The following is a 24344-nucleotide window of genomic DNA, read 5'->3' on the forward strand; positions in this document are numbered from 1 at the left end:
ACATTCAGGTACCTAAATATAGGTACTTAGTGCTATACAGACACTATGACATCTGTATAGGGCTCTCAGATATGATGTAGGATTTTTGCAGCAGCAGCTGGAAGCCAGATGGGATATAATAAAATGGTGATACACACCTGTGTTTCTACATATGAGTCATTCACTGTGTTTTCTGGATGAAGAACTGACAAATTGAAGATAATACTTTTATGAAATCTGTAATACGCATACATTTTCTGTCTGCTTTTCTCAGCTATTGACAGAAAATTTAATTGGATGCACATTTCACTTTTGGAAACTTGAGGCCTTCTATTAATTTCAAATCATTCCAGATTACAAGAGCTATAGAAAGCAGAGGGAGAAACACTGGACCAAGACACAAAAATATCCATGGTGAAGTTTGTTAGGGACAAACAAGGGAAATTAAACATTGTAGCATGAATCTTATTTATTATGTCACTTCCCTGCTTAGCTCTGTTTTAGCTCTGTTTTCAATAGACAACAAAACCCTGATTTCAGATGACATTAATAGTTTTCTTAAAGAAATAGAATTATTAAAAGCTAGAAGAAGTAGGAGTAAAGTGGGACTAATTTGTCTAGTGGTTGTCTTCAAAAGAAAATATGCAGGAGGTTTGGCAATCACTGCCACATATGGACCAGGTGAAAAATTTCTCTCATTGCAGAAAGAGGGATGTGGGAAACTGTCCAGCTGAACTGGCCGTTGTACCCCTCAAAGAGAGAGGCCCACCAAAACAGCACTTCAGTTGCCTTCAGGGTTTGCCAAAAGTCTTTATGTATCCTGGCATAGTTCTGCCCTTGCAGCCTCTTGCCATCAGCCTCGGAAACCACATTATCATAAATCTGGCTGCTCAATGATGCTGCAAGTGAGGTACTGCCTCTTTCATGAAACCTTTCTGGAAAGGCTGGTTTGTTTGTTTGAGGATTGAAAAGGCTTTTTCTGTTCCTCATAATATCAAAAGCAGGGAGGTAGAGGGAAGTGTTGTATATGCAATTCTGTCAGAGTTGCAAAGTCCAATACAGCTGATTCAACTAAGACTCGTGACTAAGTTTTCTGGTGGGAATTCCCTATGCATAGAATAGGTGCAGTTTACAGGAAGAACAGGACACATGATTATAAACGAAGTTAAGATCTTCCATTTAATTCAGGCCCCCAGATACATCTGTCAACCCTTTACTTGGGCATCAATGAACTAAGACATCTTTCTCAATACAGGGGACAGGAGGTACTAGAGCAGAAAGAGAAGGAAAGCAAGACCCCTGCCCATGCGTTTAACTTGTACACCCCTTTAATTGCAGAATGCGCCTATGTGAATATGATCCATAGCAACCTATAAAGGTATCACGAGAAGAAAAAAGGATGTAGGCAGGACCACATATATTTAAGAATTGTATTAACATTTTACGGAAGTTTTTGTGTTTGTTTATTTTTAGAAGACACCAAGCTCTACCTAATAAAAGACACCATAAATTGAAGTTTTCTATTTTATTAAATATATCTTAGGACCTTATACTTTTAGGTATACTAGAAAAATTTTGTGGGGTTTCTTTCAGTCTACCTGTCACCTGCATATACACAGAATTACAAAATACCAAATCTTACACATTACACTTCTTTCAAATCTGTGTGAAAATTACTACAGGAAAGGATAAATATGTCTTTGTGGCAGATATAATGTTATCTTGTTTAGAACCATGTTGTCTAACAATAACTTACCATTTTCAGGTTGAGTTTTTTTAAGTGAGTCTATGAGAGTACTGACAGCTTTTAAAACAAATATGATTTCTGTTACTTGTTGCCTACAAAGGGAAAAATGCAAACAGTCAACTACTCATTTTTGTCTCAAGAATATAAGTTTTCTATGAAACTTACACAACATTAAAAAACCACGTAATGGAAACAGAGCAATGAAGTCTACCAAAAAAAAAGATATATAGAGATTAAGGCTGTAATTTATCTTTAACTTCCCCACCATCGTTGCTGTTGTCTCAGCGAGGATAGCTTTAAATTTGATACTGGAAACAGTAACGGCATACACATCTCAATCTGAAAATACTCATGTACATGATTAACTGTAACATGAAAATAATCCAACTTCATCATTCATGATCAAAACCTTCAAAAGTTAAGTGATATTTAAGTAAGTTCCCATTTTAAAGAATTTCCTTGCACTTCAGTCAATTTTTCTGTTTCAAGAATAATTACTTGAGTGATGATTCACAATGTGGCTGTTTGGATATTTTATCTTATTTTTGAGGAGACTGCACCTCTCAATTTAGACTGGAAATAAGGGGAAAGCAGAAATGTTACGTTATAGGTATGAGAAATATTGTTATTGCAGTAACAGAAAATATTAGTTACTAAGTTACATTCCTATTGTCTACGTAACAGCACTGAATACAATCATTATTATTTAAAGCTTTTTCACAAAAAACTGGTATTAACATTTTCTTTGAAATGTCCTCCCCACAAACATTTCCCTGGCTTTAAATTTCACCCCACCCCCCCAGTATTTATTTAAATGATTGAGTGATATTTTGAATGCAACCTTCTTCTCATGAAGTACTGGTAATACCTTTCACTTCCTAAAGACAACGTACATACCGTGGAAGAGGACATTTGCCACTCAACCTCTCATCTTCTATGTAGCGATGCAATACATCCTGTGACCTTTTCAAGAGCACAGAAAGTGCCATTCTAGAGATGTAGCCTTCCTGAGGAGTTGTGACTTTATTACTGAATGAAAACTGGAGCAGTGTTTCAAAACACACCTTAGAAAACTCCTCTCTCATTCGAATATCTATTTCAGCTTCTGTGAAAGTAAAATATCATATTTAATTGTGCAGTGTGCATGCCAATACACTAAATGTTGCATTTCAATCAGTTTACTGTATTTTGCAATAAGATTACTGCTCCCCTAGTATTAAAAAGTATTAAGTGATAAGAACAAATATTAAAAATACATTCTAAGGTGACTGTGCAACAATCACAATAGTTTCAAAAATAAAAGATAAAATATGTAACACATTCAGTAACATTGCCACCTACTTGACATTGCTTTAATAATAAAATAGATTAAATCAATTAAAAAAAACCAAACAGCAACCCCAGTTCTATATCGTAAGTACTAATATTTGGTACTGCACAATCCAAATATTTCTCTGTAATTGCTTATGTTCACTTTTTTCATCTTCTCAAAAAACTGTGAATGTTTCTTCTTAACCAGAAAAGGCATCTCTTAACCAGAGAATGTATCTGGTTAGGTACACCATATAGTTACGCTAAGGTCATTTAGCTTTTAAGAACAGGATATTATGTCTGTCTCACAATTGTCTGAAATTATTGTTAGAACTATTTCAGCTGGCACAATGCAAAACAAACTAGGTAGAAAATATAAAGTAACACAAGTACAATATTATATATGATACTGACCAAGAAGTAAGGAAATAATTTTTTAAAAAATTGCAAGGAATGATCAGCAACTTCCATGAAATATAGTTTATAAAAGCACGCTGGATATCAAACAGTCTATACTGAATACATGCCATGGAACTTCAAGTCTTTATCAGAATAAGTAATCTCAACATTTTTATTACTTTCTAGTAGATTTAAATGCTGTATCTTTTGTCATTCAGGTACCATACCTGTAAAGGAGGATGACTGAGAATGTATTGAGCCTTTATTGAGCATAGTCATTATTTGACCAACAAATTCCTTAGGAATAAAATTAGCATATGGTAGTATCTCCGTGCTGATAAGCTGTACCACCTAAAATAAATTAAATATATTTATATTGGTTTTCTGTAATTCTAGAATGAAGAAGACAGAAACATTAAGCCAGAGACATGCCTAATGAAACTTCACAGTATCTTCCAATGTTAAGCTTTTAAAATTTGCAGATATGTCCAAAAATTGTGGTCTTGCATGTAACAAAACTTGAAATAATAAGGTTTTTTTCCCCCCACTTGTCAAGAGTTTCTGAAGCAGTTATCGCTCAGATTTCCACTGGCATTCTTCAAACTGAATTTATGGTTTTGAAAAGAGAAGATCTAACATTAGGAATCTCCCTCTCCCTCCACCCAATTCAATATTCTCTCTATGACATTGACACATATATCACATGCTTACAATGTGACATCTGCAAAGCAGAACAAGTGAGTTAATTATCTAAACGAGCTTAAGGCAATACACATTAACTGAAATGATTTCTCTCCTTGGTCTTGATGCTCCCGTTCAGGAATAAAGTGAGTTTAGATCTCTCGACAGGCAAACAAACTCACAGATGCTGCCATGTCTTCTCTGCAACTCCTCTTCCTTTGTACCCCCAATCCCTAGTCTGCTGCATCTCTTTGTCCTGGAGTGAAAGGGGACCAGTCCCTGTTCATCCCAAGTATCATCATCTCTTAATTTCCTTCAGCCTTATCCAACCAAACATGATCGCTTTTACAATTACAGTGGTCTCTGTACTGCACAAACAAGACATCATTTCTTCATTTATGCACAAGATTTTCAATATTAAGAATACATCTGGAGGGCAACAATGTCCTTGCTGACTGAATGCCCTCCCCTCAACACAGAAAGCATTCACTTCAGGTTTAACTGTCAACTTCCTCCATGGTTTACAATTACCTGTGTAATTGCTTGGCAGCAACATAATAAGTAAGAATCAGGTAATAGGTTAGAGGCAGAAACATATTCTGGTTTAGCGACTTCACACTGTTTTGAACTTAAGTGGACAAGAAGTAGTTTTTGGCATGCTGCTTCCTACTTTTTGCATAACTCTGAAGTAGCCAAATTCTGAGCCTATGAATTTCCTGTCTTGTTTTCCAAAAGGAGAACAGTATCACAGAAAAAATAATAAATGGGTAACTTTTCAAAAAATTATTTCAGAACCAAATGCAATCTGTGAATGTCACTATCAGTTACATTCAACAGTATATTTGTTACAGTCTCCTTACCTCAACATCAATACTCTCATTCTTCTGAAATTCTTGAATTGAGAGATTATCAGGAGGTGTACTAAAAATAAACATACTATGTTATACTTTTAAATTCACATGTGTAAGGAGATAAGTATGGGAAAAGGCATTACATTTAAAGTTATTACACGCATCAAGTCTGTACTGTTATATGGTAATGATTAACATTTTAGAATAAAATCTTATGCCTAATGATGATAAAAATGATTCAAAGGAAAAAAGTAGTAAAACACTAAAATTGAAGATTTACAACTGATGGACCTGATTAAGGACTTGCATCACCAACGCCATTTTTCATATGTATCTCAAAGTAATCTCTCTTGTCTTATATGTGCAAAAGTCACAATATCTGTTTAGATGAGTCTGTGAAGGTATCATCAGGGGATCAGAGTTTATTACATTTTACTTTTTCTCTCACTATGCAAGTTAAGAGACTTGATTTTCAGCAGTACATCTGTAAAAAAACCTAATTTTAATTTTATATTTTCCTCTGCATTAATGAAACACACTCTTCATTAATGGGGCATTACTTTGTCTTTTTCCTTGATAACTGAAATGATATATTCTTATTCTTAATAAATTTTACGGAGACCAACCCATTTTACAAACAATAATTTTGAAGAGATTCAACCTTTCTACAGTTCTTCCCCTGTATATCAAAATTTATTTACAGATGAACTGTCCATAAGTGATTCAACCATGAAAATTACCCAATACTTTACAAGATCCTACCTTACATGCTTGTAAATTTGGAAATCTTGTATCTTTTCATTGGAAATTTTATGCCAGTCATCGGTTATGCTGTTTTCTCTGGTGAAGTTTTATCTCATTTATTGAGTCCTTCCTTGTACTTAGTGGTCTACCTGTTCAATGAGTTCAAATCCCTTTCCTTTGCTGGATTATGCTCCTGCTGAGTTACTGGGCCAAGTACCTCAGCTGGACAGAAAGAGTAAAGGCCTCCTACTTAGACAGCAATCAACTACTTCAGCTGATGTGCCTACATCACTGTTTTAGTTTGGATCAGAAAGGGGCTTTTCAAGTTAAACTTTTAGACATCCCTGTTTATAAACCTTGGTTCAAGTCTCGTCTTATGTGTGCATAGCACTGGCTTAATTTTCAATGAAACTAAGCCAAAAAATGTACTCCAAGCTCTTGCAGATGCTTGCATGACAGGAAGCCAGACTAGAACTACTCTGAAATAAAACACCTAAAGTGAGCACTCTGTGGGTGATGGGTCCTCATCATGAACTGCTTTACAGATCTGCTTCTACTGCACTCTGTGAATCAAAGAAGGTACTTCACACAACAGATAAACTCTGAAATACCTTGCTTATAATCCCATAATCATAGGATTGTGTGCTAAAATCTACACAGATTCAACATACAGTTAGTGAAATTATTATAAGTAAAATCAATCATGAGCCAATGACAACCTGTGGTACAAGAACTTTCTGAGCTATGTAAATGGGAAGGCTGAAGGAGCATATCACGAAAATATCACTCTGTGGTCACCTTGCGCTCTTCTTAGGCATCTCTTTTTAAAATAACGATAATATCTTCAAGCTGAGGAACCATTTGGAAATTTGACAACTTGAAAGGAATGGTTAGAAATACTGGAATTAAGATTGCCTGTGGTACTTCAACTTCCTGCTATTGTGTATGCTTGTGTGTTATGATGCATTCTAAATTAGATAATACTTTTTTTTTTTCTCCAGAGAAACCATCTGAATAAGTACACAGGACGGTCACTACTGAGAAGGAAGGAAAACGATAGGGTCAACCTGCCATAACATTCCCTGCCTAATTTATGGCAGAATAGGCAGATGCAACGAAAACAGAGCTCTAGACTGAACAAAGAACCAAGCTGTTCTGTAAGCAGAGGAATCAGTGCAGTATTCTAGTGACAAGCAGACTGGCATCCTTTGGCTTATTTCCAAACTCCCTCTCCAGCCCCCAGCTTTTCCGCACCTCACGTCCCTCCCCAGGAAACAAGAGACATGGAGGGTAGTTCAGCACGTGCTCACTGGCAAGGCAGCTGCAAAATGTACAACTATGGACCTGTGCCAGCCTTGTCCTCATAAGGGTACTCGTCTGGGCCTGTCTTCTCCCTTCCACTGCCAATTTTAATGAAAGGTTTAAGAACTCTGGAGGCTTCTAAATCTCATTCAAATCTGGTTAGTTTAACTAACAGGTGTTTTGTTTTTTCCCAGTGCTCCTATATGACGCTGACCAAATCAAGTAAGATTTTTCCAAGATAGCCTTTCTTCCCTCATCTTCTGGGTGCTTAGCATGAGAGACCTGAAGTTTAGTCTGCACACCTACAGCTAATTTTCAGTTTTGACAATTATGACAGTATGTACCAACGTTCCTGCTTGAAAAATAAATATATCTGCCTTCCTCAAAGGGAGTAGATAACTTCACCACGGTCTGTGAAACACTCAAGTGTTACATGTATGACTAGAAAAAAACCCAAAGAAGAAAATATGAAATACTGTATTTATTATTGGTTTGTGTGTTAGGCAGTCAGGAATTTCAGAGTTGTATGTTGAAAACAAAAGAATAAAATAAAATACTGAGTAGCTGTTCAGTCAGTACCTTCTGTAATACATAAAGAAGTTAACTATTCAAAACCTTTAAATAGTAAACTATTATGATGCCTACAAATTCAGGTCATGTTGAAATACATGGAAAGCTTTCATTCTGACACTTCCTAATTTGACTGATTGACTTTCTGAGACGAAGTTTATTTTAAAGAGGTATTAAGACCTTTCTGTCCAGTCATCCATATCTCATTTTCCATATATGCTACAGTTATGCTACATACTTGTTCATGTAGCAAATTACTCCCAAGTAAATAGATTTTTGTAAGGTGTCTATATGAAACATCTATCTAGGGGCCCAAAACCTTGCTGGTCTGATGCAATACAGCAAAACTGTACCAGAAGGGTCAAGAGCCAGGGAAGATAAGAGACAGTGCAATGCAGACTGTTGCTATGTGCAGGTTTTCCTAGGTACAGAGCTCCCAGCCACTGCCCACTGTCTAGGGAGGGCTTTAGAGCCTCACAACAAAGAGCTAACAGCCACCCAGAGTCCTGCTGTGCACAGCAGCACGTTGCTCTGAAGCATCTTTTTGGAGAGTATTGATTTAATTCCCTCATGTGAGCACAGACTTCTGCTCTGGTAAATTATGTATACACACGTTTGTTGAATTTTATTTTATATAATAGCTTGACATGCTTCCATGAAAGCCTCTGGGAAAGAAGAATGATATGAAATAATAAACAGACCAGCCTCTTACTAGAAGACAATTGTGTAAATTAAGCTACAGGAAATGTATTAATTTTTAAATGTCATTTTGATTTATAACAAAAATCAAGATTATTGAGCCTCCTCAGCTGTAGCTTGCTTTTAAAAAGAAAAAAAAAAAAACACCAAAACTTATTGCTTGGAAGTTGTTAATTCTCTATGACAGTAACATTTTCCTTTTTCATTTACCTGGGCTCTTTTGGCTATATTTGAAATTTCTTGATGTACAAAACTGCAGAGACCATTTCTGCTGTGCTTTGTACTTTTTAAACATCAGTGAGTATCTCCTCTCATTCAGCCCTGTAGCTGGCTTGAAATCTGTTCCTGTCCAAAAGCTAGAGACAAGACCATGCAGGGGAGGTTCACTATGTTAAACAGAGATTTACAGAGCTTTAATTTAAGGGTTCTAACCACAGTGACCTATTGCCTAACCAAAGCCAACTCAGTTTCACTGGTGGAAGCAATATTACACTATCTACACATGCGATTTCTAGGACCACAGTGATTAGAAGAATTGTGAGTTAGACTAGAAAAATGTTTAAAATGATTACAAATTTAGAACATCAGTGAAGTAGAAAAAGTTTTATCTTTCTACTCTATCCTTAGTCAGTAGAGACTTGGAGAATGTGCATACAAAAATGAGACAATATGCACTGGGATATTTTAAAGAACAAAGCTAAAGGGAAAAGCTAGCCAAATATGTTATGCAGTGTTGCTAGGAGGGCTGACTGCAATAAGACATTAGCAAGTTTTACAGAGATGCAGATGTTTCAAATTTAGAATGAGCCCGGCAGTGCCAAGTCAGCTTTGAAGAATAAAGGTTTGAAGAGAAGGTACAAAAGGAAGGTATTTACCTAGCTTTGCATGAAGCTGGGACAGATAATAGCATAGAACATGTAGTTTAAATAGTGGAAAGTGTGGAGTATGAAAAGGTATACAGGAGTGAAGGAAGAAAAGTAAGTTTCTTTGTGACAAAACGTTTCAGTTTCCTTTAAACAGAGCTTCGGAAAAATTACGGAATACAGGCATAAGAAAGTAAATTTTCAGTTCTAACCATATTCAGATCTAACTGAATATATCTAACTGTATTCCTGTCACACGGAGTGATGTGTTGGATAATGATAAAAAGCCAGTTAATGCAGTAGTGCTGTTACTCTGTCTCACCAATAGCCCCTTGAGGTGTCTCTGAATTGCATTTTCCAAATTCTTCGTGCTCCTGAACCTTTTCAATCCATGCTGGTCTTCAGCAGTGCAGCCAGATTTGTACACTTCTGCACCTGACTTAATAAACCCAGTGTCCTGCACTGCATATTTGCAAGTTGGAAAGCCACCAGGGATGACTGACTCACAGTCGCAGTAAGACGCAGTTATGGTTAGCAGGGTCACTAAAACCAAGTTAAGTTTACAGTCACTAATCTAACTAAGAGCACAGGGTGCTCTCATCTTCGCATCTGTGGCTTGGTTAATTGATTTTGGTGATATGGACGAAAATCCAAGTACTACCAAAAGTTTGAAAAAACACAACTCATTGTTAATATAAATAAATCAGGGAACACGTGAAAAACAGTTTTTATACGACCTAGCTACCCTAAAATAAAGAACCAACGTGGACAGTTGGAAAGGAAAATACATTCCCGTTGCCTTCTCCTATAATCTGAAGGTTGACATGCACCTCAGTTAAGCCATAAATTTTAGCTGTTACTTTCAAAACAGTGAATAGATTCTCCCAAATTACTCCGGAATATGACACCACTACAATTAACGTGTATTTTCTATAAGAACTATAACAAAAAAAAAATATCAAAAGAACACAGTAAATTTTTAAATTCTTAATTCAATTTACACTTTGAAATGGAACAACTACAAATGTAAGAGACTGACTATACTGCAATTTCAATCCACTAAAAGACACAATTTAGAAAATTTTAACACAAAAGGGACAGGTTGTCCTATTTGCCAAGGCTAGTTTCACAGTATCTTGCACAGAAGTGCCAGACTTAACCAAAGGAAATCAGAAGAGAATTACCTCAACGTGGAGAACTTCCACAGCTATCTCTAGGGCCCTCCTTGTATCACAGCGAGAGAGGCACGCTTCAGGAGCATTGTGGGGAGGAGGAGGAGGAGGAGGAGGAGGAAGAGGATGAAGAAAAGGAGAAATGACTGCTATTACTAATAGTCCTGACTACTGGCATGAGGCAGATGTATTCCTTCTTAGCTTTAACTTTTATTAGGACCACAAGGCTCAGGCTGATAGAGGGAACACAAAGGCTATCTACCCTAAAGCTACTAAGCTCTGTTAAGTAGAAGAACCATGCACTTGGGAAGACAAACTGCTATTCAAAAAAAGATAGACATTAGGGGGGCAAAAAAACCCCCAACCATAACCAGACACTCAATAGCCATACAATGTACAACTATATGAGCAAAAATCATCCACTCATAACAAGCCTGGAAAGAGTAATGATAATGGCCATTTATTACAAGAACAGGTCAAATTATCCTGCTGTAGCCATAATGTTCTATAAACCACCAGCCTATTTTTAATATTTTAAATTATTTTGAACCTTAAAGCTTCTAAGTGAGAGAACATCTTTCATTCTGATGAAAATGCTGATTCCTAAAATACATTTTGTTTGTAAAATTATAGAATACACTCTAGTCTCTAAAGAGGCAAAACCAGCCTTAAGTGAAGACATACAAGTTTTAGGGCATCATAAATATTCACAGAAGTACTATTTTTCCTCTACCTCCAGACAATATTCACCCGTGTATGACAACTGGCAAAAGCTATTAGAATTAACGCCAACAGTGATTGTTTCTAGCAAGCAACATATTAAGATGGGATTTCTATGGGATTTCAAGAAAAGTATAAATCACTCACTGTAAATTAAGAAAAACAGACAACATATTTGGCCAAAAAGGTCATGCCAATGGTAGTGGATTATCTTGAATTACATTGAAAATCTGTGATAATCTTACTTCCCTGGCTTTATGAATGATTAATACCCAAAAACTGCAGGAGTGCCAGTCTGGGTCAGCTGAAAACATGCAAAATGGCTATGTTTCATCTGTTTTGCAGATATTTAGGAATAATTCATTTACAGCAAGTAGTAGTACATACTCCCAAAGTAACTGCTAAGTGAATGTACATTCTCCTACAATAACCTGAAAAACCTTAATTTTAATTTTGTAAACCCAACAATGATTATTGATTATAGGATGTTAGCTGATCTGGACTGCCTGTCTCAGAATGGAAGCAGGACTACTAACCACAGCTGAAAACAAAACCAAACAAGATACTGCAAAGATTATTTTAAATTAAAGAAACTGTGAAGCATAAAAACACAAACTTGGACGATTAAAGTGTCTTTTATGAAGTCTTGATGAGCTTTTTTATTTTAAGGTCCTCCTATTTAACAGTATTTCTTTGAAGTAAATGCAAAAGAAAGGGTTTTCATTCAATTGTCATGTAACCCTATTGATGAAATTCCAAAACCATTCATTATTCCAAATGTTTTCACTAACGGATGTGTCTCTAAAATTAAGTTTCATTGGTATTTAGTTTTTGTCTGTTTTGGGCAAGCTGCTATTTATTCATCATTAGTAAATACAGCTGTGTTTGGTTGCTGATTTTTGTGTGTTTGAAAACTATGCACACACAAATGCACAGCATATTAGTGTTAGGTACAGAAGAACCCTACTGTTTTCTATTAGAAAGATTAATTCGTTACTGAAATCAGCATATACACAGAAAATCAGGGAATTAATTTTTTCATATTCCACATTGTCCTTTAATCTGAGACACTATTAGATATACTTAAACTACACCTAAAAGATGCTTACCCACAGGTGTTCACAGAGGATGGAAATTACATACTGCTCCTAAGCAATCTTCTACAATATCTAACCTTCCTTACAATAAAAGGTTTCCTTAATGTTTAACCTAGATAATATTTGCTGTACTGAAATCAATTTTTACCCATTCTCAAGGGACAATAAAAATTCTTCTCTGGAGCAATCTTTTACCATATTCTGAAGACTTACCAGTCTTGCTAATGATGTATTCTTTCGGTTGAACAAACTAATAGATCAGATTGTCTCAGATTGTTATTATTTTTCACTTCTGGACTTTCTTAACCTGTTCACATCTACAGACTTCCACTCTTGAGAGATTATGCATGTACTTACACATCTGCCTGTCTGTAGTTATAAATCTGAATATTTAGCTATACTTTTCACAAAGTATTATAAAGCATGGTTAATTATTAAGGTGCAGTCAATTTATCTTGGGTAGAAACAAATGCAAGATAACTATGGGCTTCTAAGTGAACAGCAATGTAAGAAATAATTTTCCAAAATTCATAGTAAGTGGAATATTTCAAGATGGAACTCAAGGACATACATATGGTTAATGGTGTTTACCTTAACTAAAAAAAAAAAATAAATTATTGTTGCAATTCTGTTCAAAGTGAAAAAAGAAACAAATTGAGTGTACATCAGTAACTCTTTGACAAATCTATAGTAATTGTCCTTGGGAGTCCATCCAGAATTCCTTGGCCTGGTCAGAAAGGCTATGCCTTCTACTCAGAGGTCAGCTGAGCTCGCTCTTGCTCTGACATTTCACCTTTTGAATGAAGTTTTTTCTACTACTTTCTAACAGTGTACTTTTTTGAAGTAGACAGACTGGTTACCTTTTTTCCTTCATTTATTAAAATAATTTCCATATAACAAGTATCTCTAATGATAAGGCTATTTTTACTGAACTCTACTGACACATTTACTGTACAAATTACTTACAAATATTTGCCAGTTAAAAAAAAAAAAAAAGGAAATTGTGCTATTGTGCTTACCTTTTGGTGAATAAAAAGTCTTCAAAAGTATTCGCTAGCTCTGGCCACATACTGTCAAATTTTCCAGAAGACGCATGCTGCCTTGCAACAGGTAGTCCAATAGAGAGAACTTTGAGAAGAGAAGAAACAGCTAGCTTCCATGTGCTTTCAGAAGGACAGGAATATTTCAGACTAAGAGGTATCCTTAGTGTCTGCAAAATGAATGTTAAAAGAAAATTCATAGTTGCTCAGAAAATCTGAGAATATAACAGGTTTATGCAGATCTTGGCAGACATCATCATAGATGACAGTACATATCCCTACCTTTTCTGCTGGTATATGAGTTGCTCTTTTTAAAAATATGAAGTTGATTTACCATATACCAGCTGACTAAAGCACAGGTCTGTTGCCAAGTACGAGGTTAGAAGTCAGAGTTAATCCATTACCAATTCCACTATGAAATTACATACTAGTTTTCTTTTTCTGTATTGCCATCCACCATTTCTGCTAAGACTGACAAATGGGCTTTTCTAACATCTAACAGATTGCAGGCAGTTTGTTATCATGAGTGTATTCTGCAGAGTTTAGTCCCATTCCTAGAAAGCTATCCCAAGTGCTTCCACAGTAAAGAAAAAAAAGCCTCATTAAATATGAACTTTTCCTAATACGTAAAAGTTGAACTGTATACATAACCACTCAAGGGACTTGGTCACTGCTGACTGTTAAAACAAATGAAGTTTAAAAGCAAAAAGAGTTAGTGAAATTCTAAGATAAAGGCTGCAATACAACTCAAATGTATAGCAGATGGAAACACAGCAAATTTTAAGCCTTTTAAGTAGAAATACAGCTTCAGTATCTATAAAAGAAAGTCATTAATGAGTTTAAAAACATTAAGCATATGTACTATTTACACTATAGGTATTCCTTTTAGCATTGTTAGTCAAACTAACTAGAGCCTGATACCAAGTTATCTTGGAAAACTAATTATTTAATTTACATTTCAAATACATAGTGACTAAATTTGGGTATTATGCACATGCCCCCAATGGTTTTAGTGAAGCATCTGATTTGAGGAAAGTAAAGTGAGGAAAGAGGAGACTCACTCTTGCTCTCGAGAGTGAGTCAATTGTTATTAACTATTGCCAAAAATTAGGAGAGCTAGGATCTAATCCTAGAGATAAACAGAATATTTTTTTCTGCTGCTATTGTTCACAGGGGTCAAATCTAGTTTCAACATCAACATGGCCTTTAGAGATGTGAAAAATAGTTTTAAAACCATTTTCATCTACTGCAATGGATTACATTATTATCAACCTTGAATGTTAAAGAAAAATGTTTATATCAGTTTCACCTATCCCATTAAAACAGAAGTGGAAAACAACTGCATTAACTTAGAAATACAAATATTTAATTCAAACCAGATTCCAAACAATGCCACATAACTATTTTAAACACATTCAGGTTTCTAAATTTCTATCTATGAACAACCTGATGTCAGACAAGTCATTACAAACAAACTCAGGTCACATCCATTTTTTTTCCCAGACATTTACTACTACTTCTACTATTTACCAAAATTATTTGCTAAATGGAAACAAGGCCGAAAAAAGTTAGGAGTTTGGCAATTTCACTTTAAAGGCACATTTATGCACCCATAACATTTCACAGCTACATCAAGACACACAGTCATTAAAAGCAAATCAGAAGTAATAGCTAGAGCACACATCCCCGAAATATATATGCCAGTCTACAGAAATTGGTCTTTGGCCTTCAATGCCATATTTACTAAGAGGCCTGCTTATCAGATTCAGGTGCATAATACGTTCAAAGATTAGTATTTTGTGGCCTAACACATTTCTTAAACTTTTATCTTAACACTGAAATACCAATGCTGACATTATCCAGCTAAAGAACAATACATATAGCCTAATCACTAGCCTTGCAGCTTCAGAAGAAATTACTACCTGCTGCTCATCTTCATAAAGTATCAATTTGTTTACTAATGCTTTAAGCTTCCCAGAAAGTGTTTATCAACACTAGCTCAAAATAAAACTCATGATTTGCAATACAAGCTCATTAAATTCAGAGCATATGCAGGACAAACTTTTACCTTAATAATGTTCTGAAGAACCTTCTCTGTTACCACAGCTTTATGGCAAGCTGTCTTTTGGTATAAGTCCACAACAACTTCCAATGATCTCTCAGCAAATGGTACATAATTCAATGCTACCCATTCCGCCTAGGAAAAGAAATTAGTAAATTACTGAACTATACGTGAAAACATATTAATTAAGGAACAGAAAACGCATGTTTTGCATTGAACTTTCAGTTTAATGCATGCAAGGTTTGCTAAGAATACGGTCCAAGCAACAAAACTGCAAATACAACGTAGTCTGACTATGAAAATGTACTCTACCTTGAAGTAAAGTACATTTAAGTAGAAGAAATGTTGCAGTCTAGGCAAGCAACTACATTAGGACAATCTTTAAGGAAATTTAACTCACCGGTGCAAATAGTTGTATCTAGTGTGATTCCATTGTGTTGCAGGACAAATAGAATAAGAAGAATTAATACATACATAATAGTTACCTCTTCGATTACACTGAATCAGATGTTCATGCTTAGTGAACAGCAGAGTACACAAAGAAAAAGAATTATTGAACACGTCCCATTTCTCTACAGCATGTGCAATTCAAAAATTTGCAGCTTGAGGGAATTTTCTTCATTCAAAATCATCGTGTTTTTCTATTAAATTTGGTATCACATGTAGGTAAAGTTATTTTAGATTAATTAAGTGGACAAATTCAGACACATTCGCTATGTCTGGTGTCCAGGCAAGACCCTTCCTACACGGAGAAATACAAACTATAAAAGTAAAGTAGATTTCAAAGGGAGCAAACGAAGATAACAAAAGCATGTAAAAAAATACTAATAAATTAACTTATCACACAACATGCACAACAAAGTTTTTACAGATGGAATAAATGCATCTTGCTAAAAACCTCTATCTGAAGCTGAATTGGGTTCACCAGCCAAGTGAAACAAGTGAGATTTCTAACTAATTACCTGATTATACTTTGCATTTGCAATGTGCTTTGTTTCCAGCTGTCCATACTGTGGAGGCTTGCAGGAAAATTCCACAAAGGCCAGCAGCTGGTCGAAGATTGCAGGATACATTATCTGCATACTTTCTGAGCCCACACATATAGCCTGTATCAAAAGAAAATACAAAAGCTTAATATATATCTTGAGCTTTTGCATTCAAAAATCTGCATCAGTATAAGGAGCTCCTAAAGAAAAACTCCCATATAAGACTATGCAAGAGTCATGTTGTATAAAAGACAGTGTATTGTTCTAACAGTGTAAGGAAAGTAGTTTTGTTATTTGATTAAAGTATAATAGGTGGCAAGATACCTGGGCATGTATAGTTTAGTAAATACAGGTATCTCATTTTGTCCAATAAGAGATACCTTTTCTTTACAAACTACTTTGATATGACAGCAAAACGTAAGTCTTATATAGGTCTTGTCTGTTGATCTCAGCCACATCTTCTTTAAGTTCTACTTCAAGAAACATTTAAATCTCAAAGTAATTCATACAAGGTTTTTGTAAGTAGTTAAAATTGTGTCTTACAGAAAGGAACATAAATAAAATGAGAATGATATGATTTTGGTATAGCTGAGACTCATAATCTTGCTTTAAAATGGAAAACATTTCAGGAAGGGTGTACTTACAAGATGTCAATGAAATATCATGTTGTCATAGGCTAATGATTTCCTGTTGCAATATAAATCCCGAGGCAATTTTAGGGCATTTATTTTCAAAGCCAGATACAATGAGTCTGTGAAGTTACTCCAATTATTTTCTGTCATTTTAAATGTCTTGCTTTTCCTCCTAAAGTCTCTCCTCTCAAAGCTTCAAGAAACAGTCTATTTATTGCTCCACAAAAAGAGCGTTGTGCTTGTACTGTCATTTTTCTCTGGGGAGGAATTACACCCCCTTTTCATTCACCACAGATCATGCATGACAAGTTGTGGCTGAACTCACTCAAGGTGCCAACAGCTCCAAAGCTGTTCGAGTGCAGCCTCCATGCTGAGGCTGTGTCATGAGCTGTGGCAGTCAATGGGCTAGCAAATTTCCTGAGTCCCCAGCCATGAGAGGGAGTAAGCCAACAGGGCCTATAGGCACTGTCATCACTAGATCACCCAAAGACATAGCTGCACCTTCAGGCAGTCTACAACCTGCAGCAAAGCACGTCGTGAATCACCAATGGTCTTCCCTTTTCCTCAGCTTCCTGCAATTCAAAATGCATGTCTAACACTCAAAAAGCTTAATCAACATTATGAATATAGTGCAGCACTCCTAAAAAGCCATACTCCTTTTCTGGTGCTCAAAAGATGCTTTGATGCTAGATACTAAATAGATACTGACACTAGATAGAGTGGCAGAAGACTAAAAGGTTAATTGCTGATGTAAAAGTATTCAACATCGTGTAAAACAATTTCAGCTGATATGCTGCTGAACTGAAGTCACTGAGCTAAATTTTAACAGGTTAATGCAAGATTACTTACCTATTAGAAAAGGTATAAAAAAATGATTTTATGCACCAACACATGGATTAGAAAGGGAAAGAGAGCATCCACAAACCCCTGGATAACTTTTGTATAGGTGCAACTTACTTGCACAGATGCAACTTATATTACCCACATCTATAACGGCAAAACTTCAAAATATGTTTGCCATTCACTCCACATTGCTAGATTTTTATTATTACTCATTTCAGGAAAATTATTTCACATGCTACTATCCCTGTACTGGTGAACAAAAGGAGTAACTGCTTCCTATTTGAACTTTGTGCATGAGTAGCTTCTTATGCTTCATATTTTATGAAATATTATGCAAATTTTTATTTTATAAATAGAAACATTTTCTATCCAGTCTACTGGGGTATTTTCAACTCTAAATATCATCCATATAATATCAAAAAAAAGAGACTTAGGTCACTTAGTTTTCAAAATTCATCTAACCAGAATTTCTTTTCAAAGAGGTTTATGCTTCTGCCTGACACCAGATAACTTTTATCTAAGTGTATGAAAAACTCAAAAATAGCCTAGCAAAGTGTGTGATTAAGGATGCTGAAAGTATCTTTAAGAGCTGCTTATAAGACAGAGTAGTATTTACTGCATAAAGCACACTTATTTACATACTGAAGTAAAGAGACATGTATAAATAAGAAAGTAATGGTCAGGCAACAACAAAACACAAACCTAAAATAAAGTACTCTGAAGATTGTTGTTTGTTTTAAAATTTGACACAGGGCTTTAGTTTCAGAAATTTACGCTTTAAAACATTCCAGTACTAACCTTCACATTTTTTAAGAGTTCAGATTTATCTAACAACTCCTAGTGCAACTATTGTCAGGGACTACTGGTTTTTTTACAGCTCTCCATAGCTGTACCATCTCTGCCAGTGTATGTAAATACAGCCTTGAGTTTACCACACTCAGCTCAAGAGGTTTGCATCCATACTGCCTGCAGAGGCAGAATTCAAATGTCCCTGATCCCCAAGTATGTATCTGTGTTGTCTGTCTGATGAGTCAGCTGGCTCACTGCATGAGTTGACCCAGTGCAGTGAACAGCTGACCCAGGAGGCAGTGAAAATAATCAGAGAATTTGGGCTTAAGTACAAACTTTAGCTGAGCTACAGTGATGAAGTAGGCACTTATGCTACAGCAGTGAAACACTAGAGAACAAGTTCTAATAAGGAATAAAAAGAAAAACTAAGAAAAAGACAAAGGGTGTAAAACGTCAGGGTTTTTTCATGCTATGCAAAGGTTTTTCCAGAACTTCTTAGAAAATCAGAACTGATCCAAATCTCCCTCTATCAGCAAAGTACAAAACTTAATCTGATCCTGCAATGCAAACACGTAGGAAACATTTTGTTTAAAACAAGGTGGCAAGTATTTATACACTCTTAACTGTTCCACTAACTTCTGTGTGTACTCCTGAGGATATTAATTCATTTCAACAGAGGAAGAAGATACTGTTGCCTCCAGCAAAACCATCTGACAGATGGCCTTTGCTCTACATCAGCACTGGCTACTTGCCTTATCACATGAATTGTACTGTGTTATACAGCCAAGAGGAGCGATCATGCAACTTCACAGAACTTACTATGTCCAAATATACTTTAACTTATTTTTTTAGAGACTTCAGTGCTGTTCTGTTAGTAATATAACTACAGATGGGGCAGGAAGTACTGTATAAATTCAGGTACCTAAGACTTCCTATGTAAGTCTGTACTTGCAAAGGCTTGTAACTGCCATACTAACCATTTTGATTGGGAGAGGGGAAGAAAGCATGTCTCTCTTTCTCATGGGGAGTTATTGCTTTTGTTATTGTTTAAGAAAGCTTCAGCTAAAACAGTTTAACATCTTGACAAGAACAGGAGTATAAAAAAAGTGCAGTTTTTCCTCATGCTAAAAACTCTGTTAACCCCTTCTTTGAAAAGCGCTAATGCCTGTAGCCTTTGGGAGCTAAGAACATCTGGATAAGGAGACTGGCACAGAAACAGAAAAATCCGAGATGAATATACGGAGTAATTAACTGGGGAAAACAGGACTTGGGTAAGGCTGAGCTGCTGCAAAGGGAAGGGTACAAAAGGGTCAAGCCTGACCGGAAAAGGATGAAAATGTAGTGGGTATGATTGGTGTTAAAACTGCATGTTATTTATATCCCTGCATATAAAACTGATTTAATATCAAATTCTAATCTTATACCTCTGTTCTCAAAATACATTAATGAATATTTGTGAAACCCATAAATTAAAGGAATGACTGCAAGATAATAATTCTGCCTTGCTTGTGGGGTTTAAGTATGAGATAAGTCAACCCACACTAAGCAAAAAGAAAACAAGATACTGAATTGCTGCTCATTTAGTAGGCACCATGTAATCTATGAGCTAAATGGGGCAGGATCGCAGCAGAGGCAGGGAAGGAGGTATGACCACATAGTTAAGCGAAGTAGTCATACCATGAAATCCCAAAGGAAATGAAGTCAGGTCACATGGATAGTTTTAATTCTGGCATTTCCCAAGTAGGTTTTTTTGAGGTGTTTGAGGGGTTTTTTTTAAACAGTGCTTAATATAAATGCATGATCTCCTTCATTATAAACTTTGCTTCTTAAGTTTTCTGAATGAACAATGTGCTTTGCAAGGAGGTCTTTTACAACTCCAAAAAGAAAGAAGCTATATTTTTTAAATATCCAGAAAATGGGCACCCTAATTTGTTGTTTACAGATTCACTTGCATGAGGATGAGTTCTATAGTAAGAATTTCTTAAGCAGAGATCAGTATTTTCCTTAAACATTGATTAACAAGAGGCAAGAAGGTAGGTGGTCTGCCAGAGACCTTTTTGTATTTTATGTTTTGCATGAATTCAAAGTTCACTATTCTTCTAGACTTTGTTTATGGCAGCATCTGGGCAACACAAGGAATACTGTTTATGGGCTTCTTCTCCCAACTCCATATACATACCTTCATAGCAGTACAACACTTTAGTATTACACAGACAAGTAAATAGCTACAAACAGAGCACAACAATTAAGGTATTTCTGCAATCAAGCAAAGTGCATTTCATTAAGATTACACCATTCCTTTCAATGCAGAGCAGCTGGTTTGCACCAGGAATGGAGATCTGATTGTTCTAATACAGTACACTGTGCAATTATAACTAATTAAAAAAATTCATGTTTAAGTTACAGTTAGAAGAAGAAGAACTGAGACACAGTGTAGTTTAACTTACACACATTTGAAGTCACGTTATTACCTTTTGTAAAACATCTAAAGCTGTAAGCACTGCTTCCTGTAAACTTGTCAACACTGCTTCAGTGTAAGATGGAAGGATGAAAGGGGAAGCATCAGAACTGATTGGAACTGAAACAGCACCGTGCAAAATGACACCCAGCTTTTGGAGATCATCCATGCTGAAACCAGTTTTGATGTGTTGGTAAAGAGCTGGGAATATTTGAATTAAAGCTGTAAGAAAAGGCTGGCTGGGAATGAAAGTCAATTTATCACAAGTAATTGGAGGCCTTGTACTTTCTGAGCCAATCCTATACCAGCTGTTCCAGGCTGCCCACCAAAGATTCAAATCTTCAATCTCATCTGTTATTACAGGTGGTTCAGATCCATTGTATCTTCCTATTCTTTCTCCTATGGAGTCAGTTCTCATGAATGATCTGCCAAGACTAGTGGCAGTTGTTGTTCCTACCACCACAGGTACAGAAACATTGATAGCAGGTGGTGTATCAGGCTTCTCGGAGTCTCGGACAGGAGAAACAATTTGTAAGATCTCCTGGAAGCTTTTCAGAGCAGCCAAGGAAACTTCATTATTTTTGCTGAGTGCTGCTGATTGGATGTGATCAAGAAGAACATCCCAGGCTTGGGAAAAGTCTCCTATTTTAAAAAAAAAGAGAGAGAGGAGAAAAAAAAAAAATCAACTTGGAACCAGTTCCCTGTTCCCCTTCCCACCCACCCTGTCCCTAAAAGGCTGTTCATGTTCTTGTTACTCTAATACAGAGAAATTTCATGACGTTAGGTGATGACCTGAATGACTTTCAGAATATATCAGTTCAACCATAAGCAGAAAGAATTAACATGACAGAGAAACACACAAATATGAAGAATGAAACAATATATCAATGTTATGTCGAATTTGCTCGTGAAAAAAGAAAAAATTACATACCACATCCCATATCAGAAAAATATGTTTTCTTTATTCAGGACAGTGAAACAGATTTGTTCTTATACATACCAGATGTCTGTTGATTTCAAAAAGTGTTAAGCACTCACAAGAAATTAAGGGTCAAATCTATAGTCTAAAGGTCAAATCTCTCTATATAATCTATCTATGCATTTATAAAGAAATGATTTTAAAATGCTCTGACAATTGTACTGTGGAGAAAGATTTCATTTTTGGAGTTTTACATTAAATTTAGCATTAACCTTCAATTCTCTGTGTTACTAATTACTGGGTTGAATAATTAAAATAGCCCTGTAAAATGTTTGAATTTTATATTCAGTTTTAACTCAAGTTTCATATAGTTTAAAATCTACTACATTTCTGCAAATGACCAATACTCTTGATAGCTATTAATGTGTTGATATCTGTAACAAAAATAACCAAAATAAAACTTTTTTCTAGTTATATATATTAATTGCATACTATGGGATGGTAAAGGTATATTAATGTAATTGGGAATTCTCCTTGCAAGCTGTATATTCTTTATATCACATTTTTATTTTTTAAAGTAATTCTAGTTAACCAAACTAGAAATGAAAGCTGTTTTGAAATTGTATCAGAGTATCTCTGTTAGGAAGCTTAAACTGAAACAAAACATTTTTTCTGTACAAAACAGGCGTGAATGTTGAATTACATTATCTAGTTCCATATGTTTACATTGTTTAGTTGTATGTAGTAATATTTTATATTTCACAATAGCTTGGTAAATGGCCTGATGTCTAATTTCTACAGGAGAAAGCGAAAAAGAAATCCGGAAAAATCAGAGCCTAAGAAAAAGGAAGAGAAAGAAATAAAGATACCAAGGAGTTATAGAAGCAAAGAAAAAAACTTCACATTGTGAAAGGTAAGATTTTAAGAAAGAAGAAAAGGGGAACTCACTTCAGTTAGCTACATTAGGGACAACAGTAAAGTAACTCAAACTGACATCTCTGTACAAGACAAACAGCGGAGGAGTATCATGAGGGAAGAAAAAGAATCACTTGAAATAGTGGGTAATCTTAACATCTTTCATGTCATAACAAGTCCAACCGTTTTATTAAAAAATTCCCTTTCTTCTTTTCTAAGCTATATACTTCACTGACTTTACAAGTGAGTTCTGTTTACACTGTAAGAGAACTGTTAAACTTGACACAGATGCTATGGAAGAGTTCTAGACAAGTGTTGCGTAACCTCAGAAACACAAGAGGAAAAATATGTTCTGACAACCAAAAGAACAGAAAAAATATTATTATTATCAGACGACTATAAATTAAAGCTATTTGGCATCCAGAATTGTGACTAGCGAGATTTAACCTCTAGTACTGTGATACGGAAGATGAAATTGGTACTTACAATTTTTGGCTCTAAGGAGCATGAATTAAAAACTCCATAATTTTCATCAAATTTGAATTGAGACACAACAGAACACACTTTTAAGTTTATCTTAAGAGTCTTGCCCAGTACTTTAATTGAAAAAATATACAAAAGCAGAGAGCTTATTACTGTATCTTTCCATAACTTTAAACTATAAATTTTACCTAAAGGCTGCAGTAAGTATCTCCTGGTGTTAAATATTCTTGCAACTCCAGCCAGTGTTAATACCCATGTCTCAGCCCACTGTTTCTCAGCTGTATCCCTTGAATGATGGATGAGAATGTTGCCTCCCCCTGATTCAATCTTCTCTTTGTCAGCTGTGGTAGAAGATTCTCGAACCCTATCCAACAGGTGAAATAAAACCTGTAATAGTCAGAAAAAGAGGAAAAAAGCAATTTTTCAAATAACACAGTTGTATTCATGGTAAAACAACAAAAAATAGTAATTTTTCCATTACCCTTTCTGTCACTGTGTCACCTTGAGGATTCCCTTATTCTAAACAGTCTCTGCAACAGCTAAGAATAAGAATCAGCCAATTGATGTTCACTTGAGAAGGGTTAGAAACAGCATGACCAAAACCACCGACAGCAGCGTTAGCACTAACAGAAGGCTAAAACTAGTGGATCTCAGACACCTCACAGGTGCAACGGGCAACAGACTCAACTATAGCCTGACTTTTTCTGTAAGGCACAACCCACATCACTCTGATCTACGACACGGCATTTGACAGATCCTCTCAAGTAAGAGAGCCAAAACAGAGTGCAAAGTAAAGCTCAATCTAATATCAGATAAATCCAATCACATGACCCTCAAACATCACCATATTTTAGCACAAGGGAGTCATTCATCTTCATAGGAAGGAAGAGCCTTTTGATACAACTCCTGAGTAAGAAAGAAATGGTCAAGATACAAAAATTACATTTCATAAGAGGCTTTAAGGGCCAGAGAAAAGACAGTGTGAAAAAAAATAAAACCAAACCAAATGACAATATCGGACTTCTGCCACCATATCTTATCTTTAAAAAGTCTTAATAAACTAGTTAACTGATATTAAAATA

General features: G+C 35.6%; 1 protein-coding gene across 8 annotated transcripts in view; it reads right to left on the reverse strand.

The window, feature by feature from the left end:
- Positions 1-24344, reverse strand: part of MON2 (MON2 homolog, regulator of endosome-to-Golgi trafficking) — a 132491-nt gene that overhangs the window by 49381 nt on the left and 58766 nt on the right. For 5 of the 8 annotated variants that reach the window (XM_074827338.1, XM_074827332.1, XM_074827334.1 and 2 more), the window contains exons 25-34: positions 23451-23649; positions 20959-21587; positions 16200-16343; positions 15638-15655; positions 15244-15372; positions 13155-13345; positions 4978-5038; positions 3664-3787; positions 2624-2831; positions 1736-1818 (exon numbers count right to left, since the gene is read on the reverse strand). In XM_074827338.1, the coding sequence (XP_074683439.1) occupies positions 1736-1818; positions 2624-2831; positions 3664-3787; positions 4978-5038; positions 13155-13345; positions 15244-15372; positions 15638-15655; positions 16200-16343; positions 20959-21587; positions 23451-23649 (1786 nt within the window). Of the gene's footprint in view, positions 1-1735; positions 1819-2623; positions 2832-3663; positions 3788-4977; positions 5039-10313; positions 10396-13154; positions 13346-15243; positions 15373-15637; positions 15656-16199; positions 16344-20958; positions 21588-23450; positions 23650-24344 lie in introns of those variants that run through there. The other 3 variants (XM_074827333.1, XM_074827339.1, XM_074827340.1) reach the window with 2 other exon arrangements.

Source organism: Strix aluco, chromosome 5 (genome assembly GCF_031877795.1).
Source record: "Strix aluco isolate bStrAlu1 chromosome 5, bStrAlu1.hap1, whole genome shotgun sequence".
Classification (NCBI taxonomy): Eukaryota; Metazoa; Chordata; class Aves; order Strigiformes; family Strigidae; genus Strix; species Strix aluco.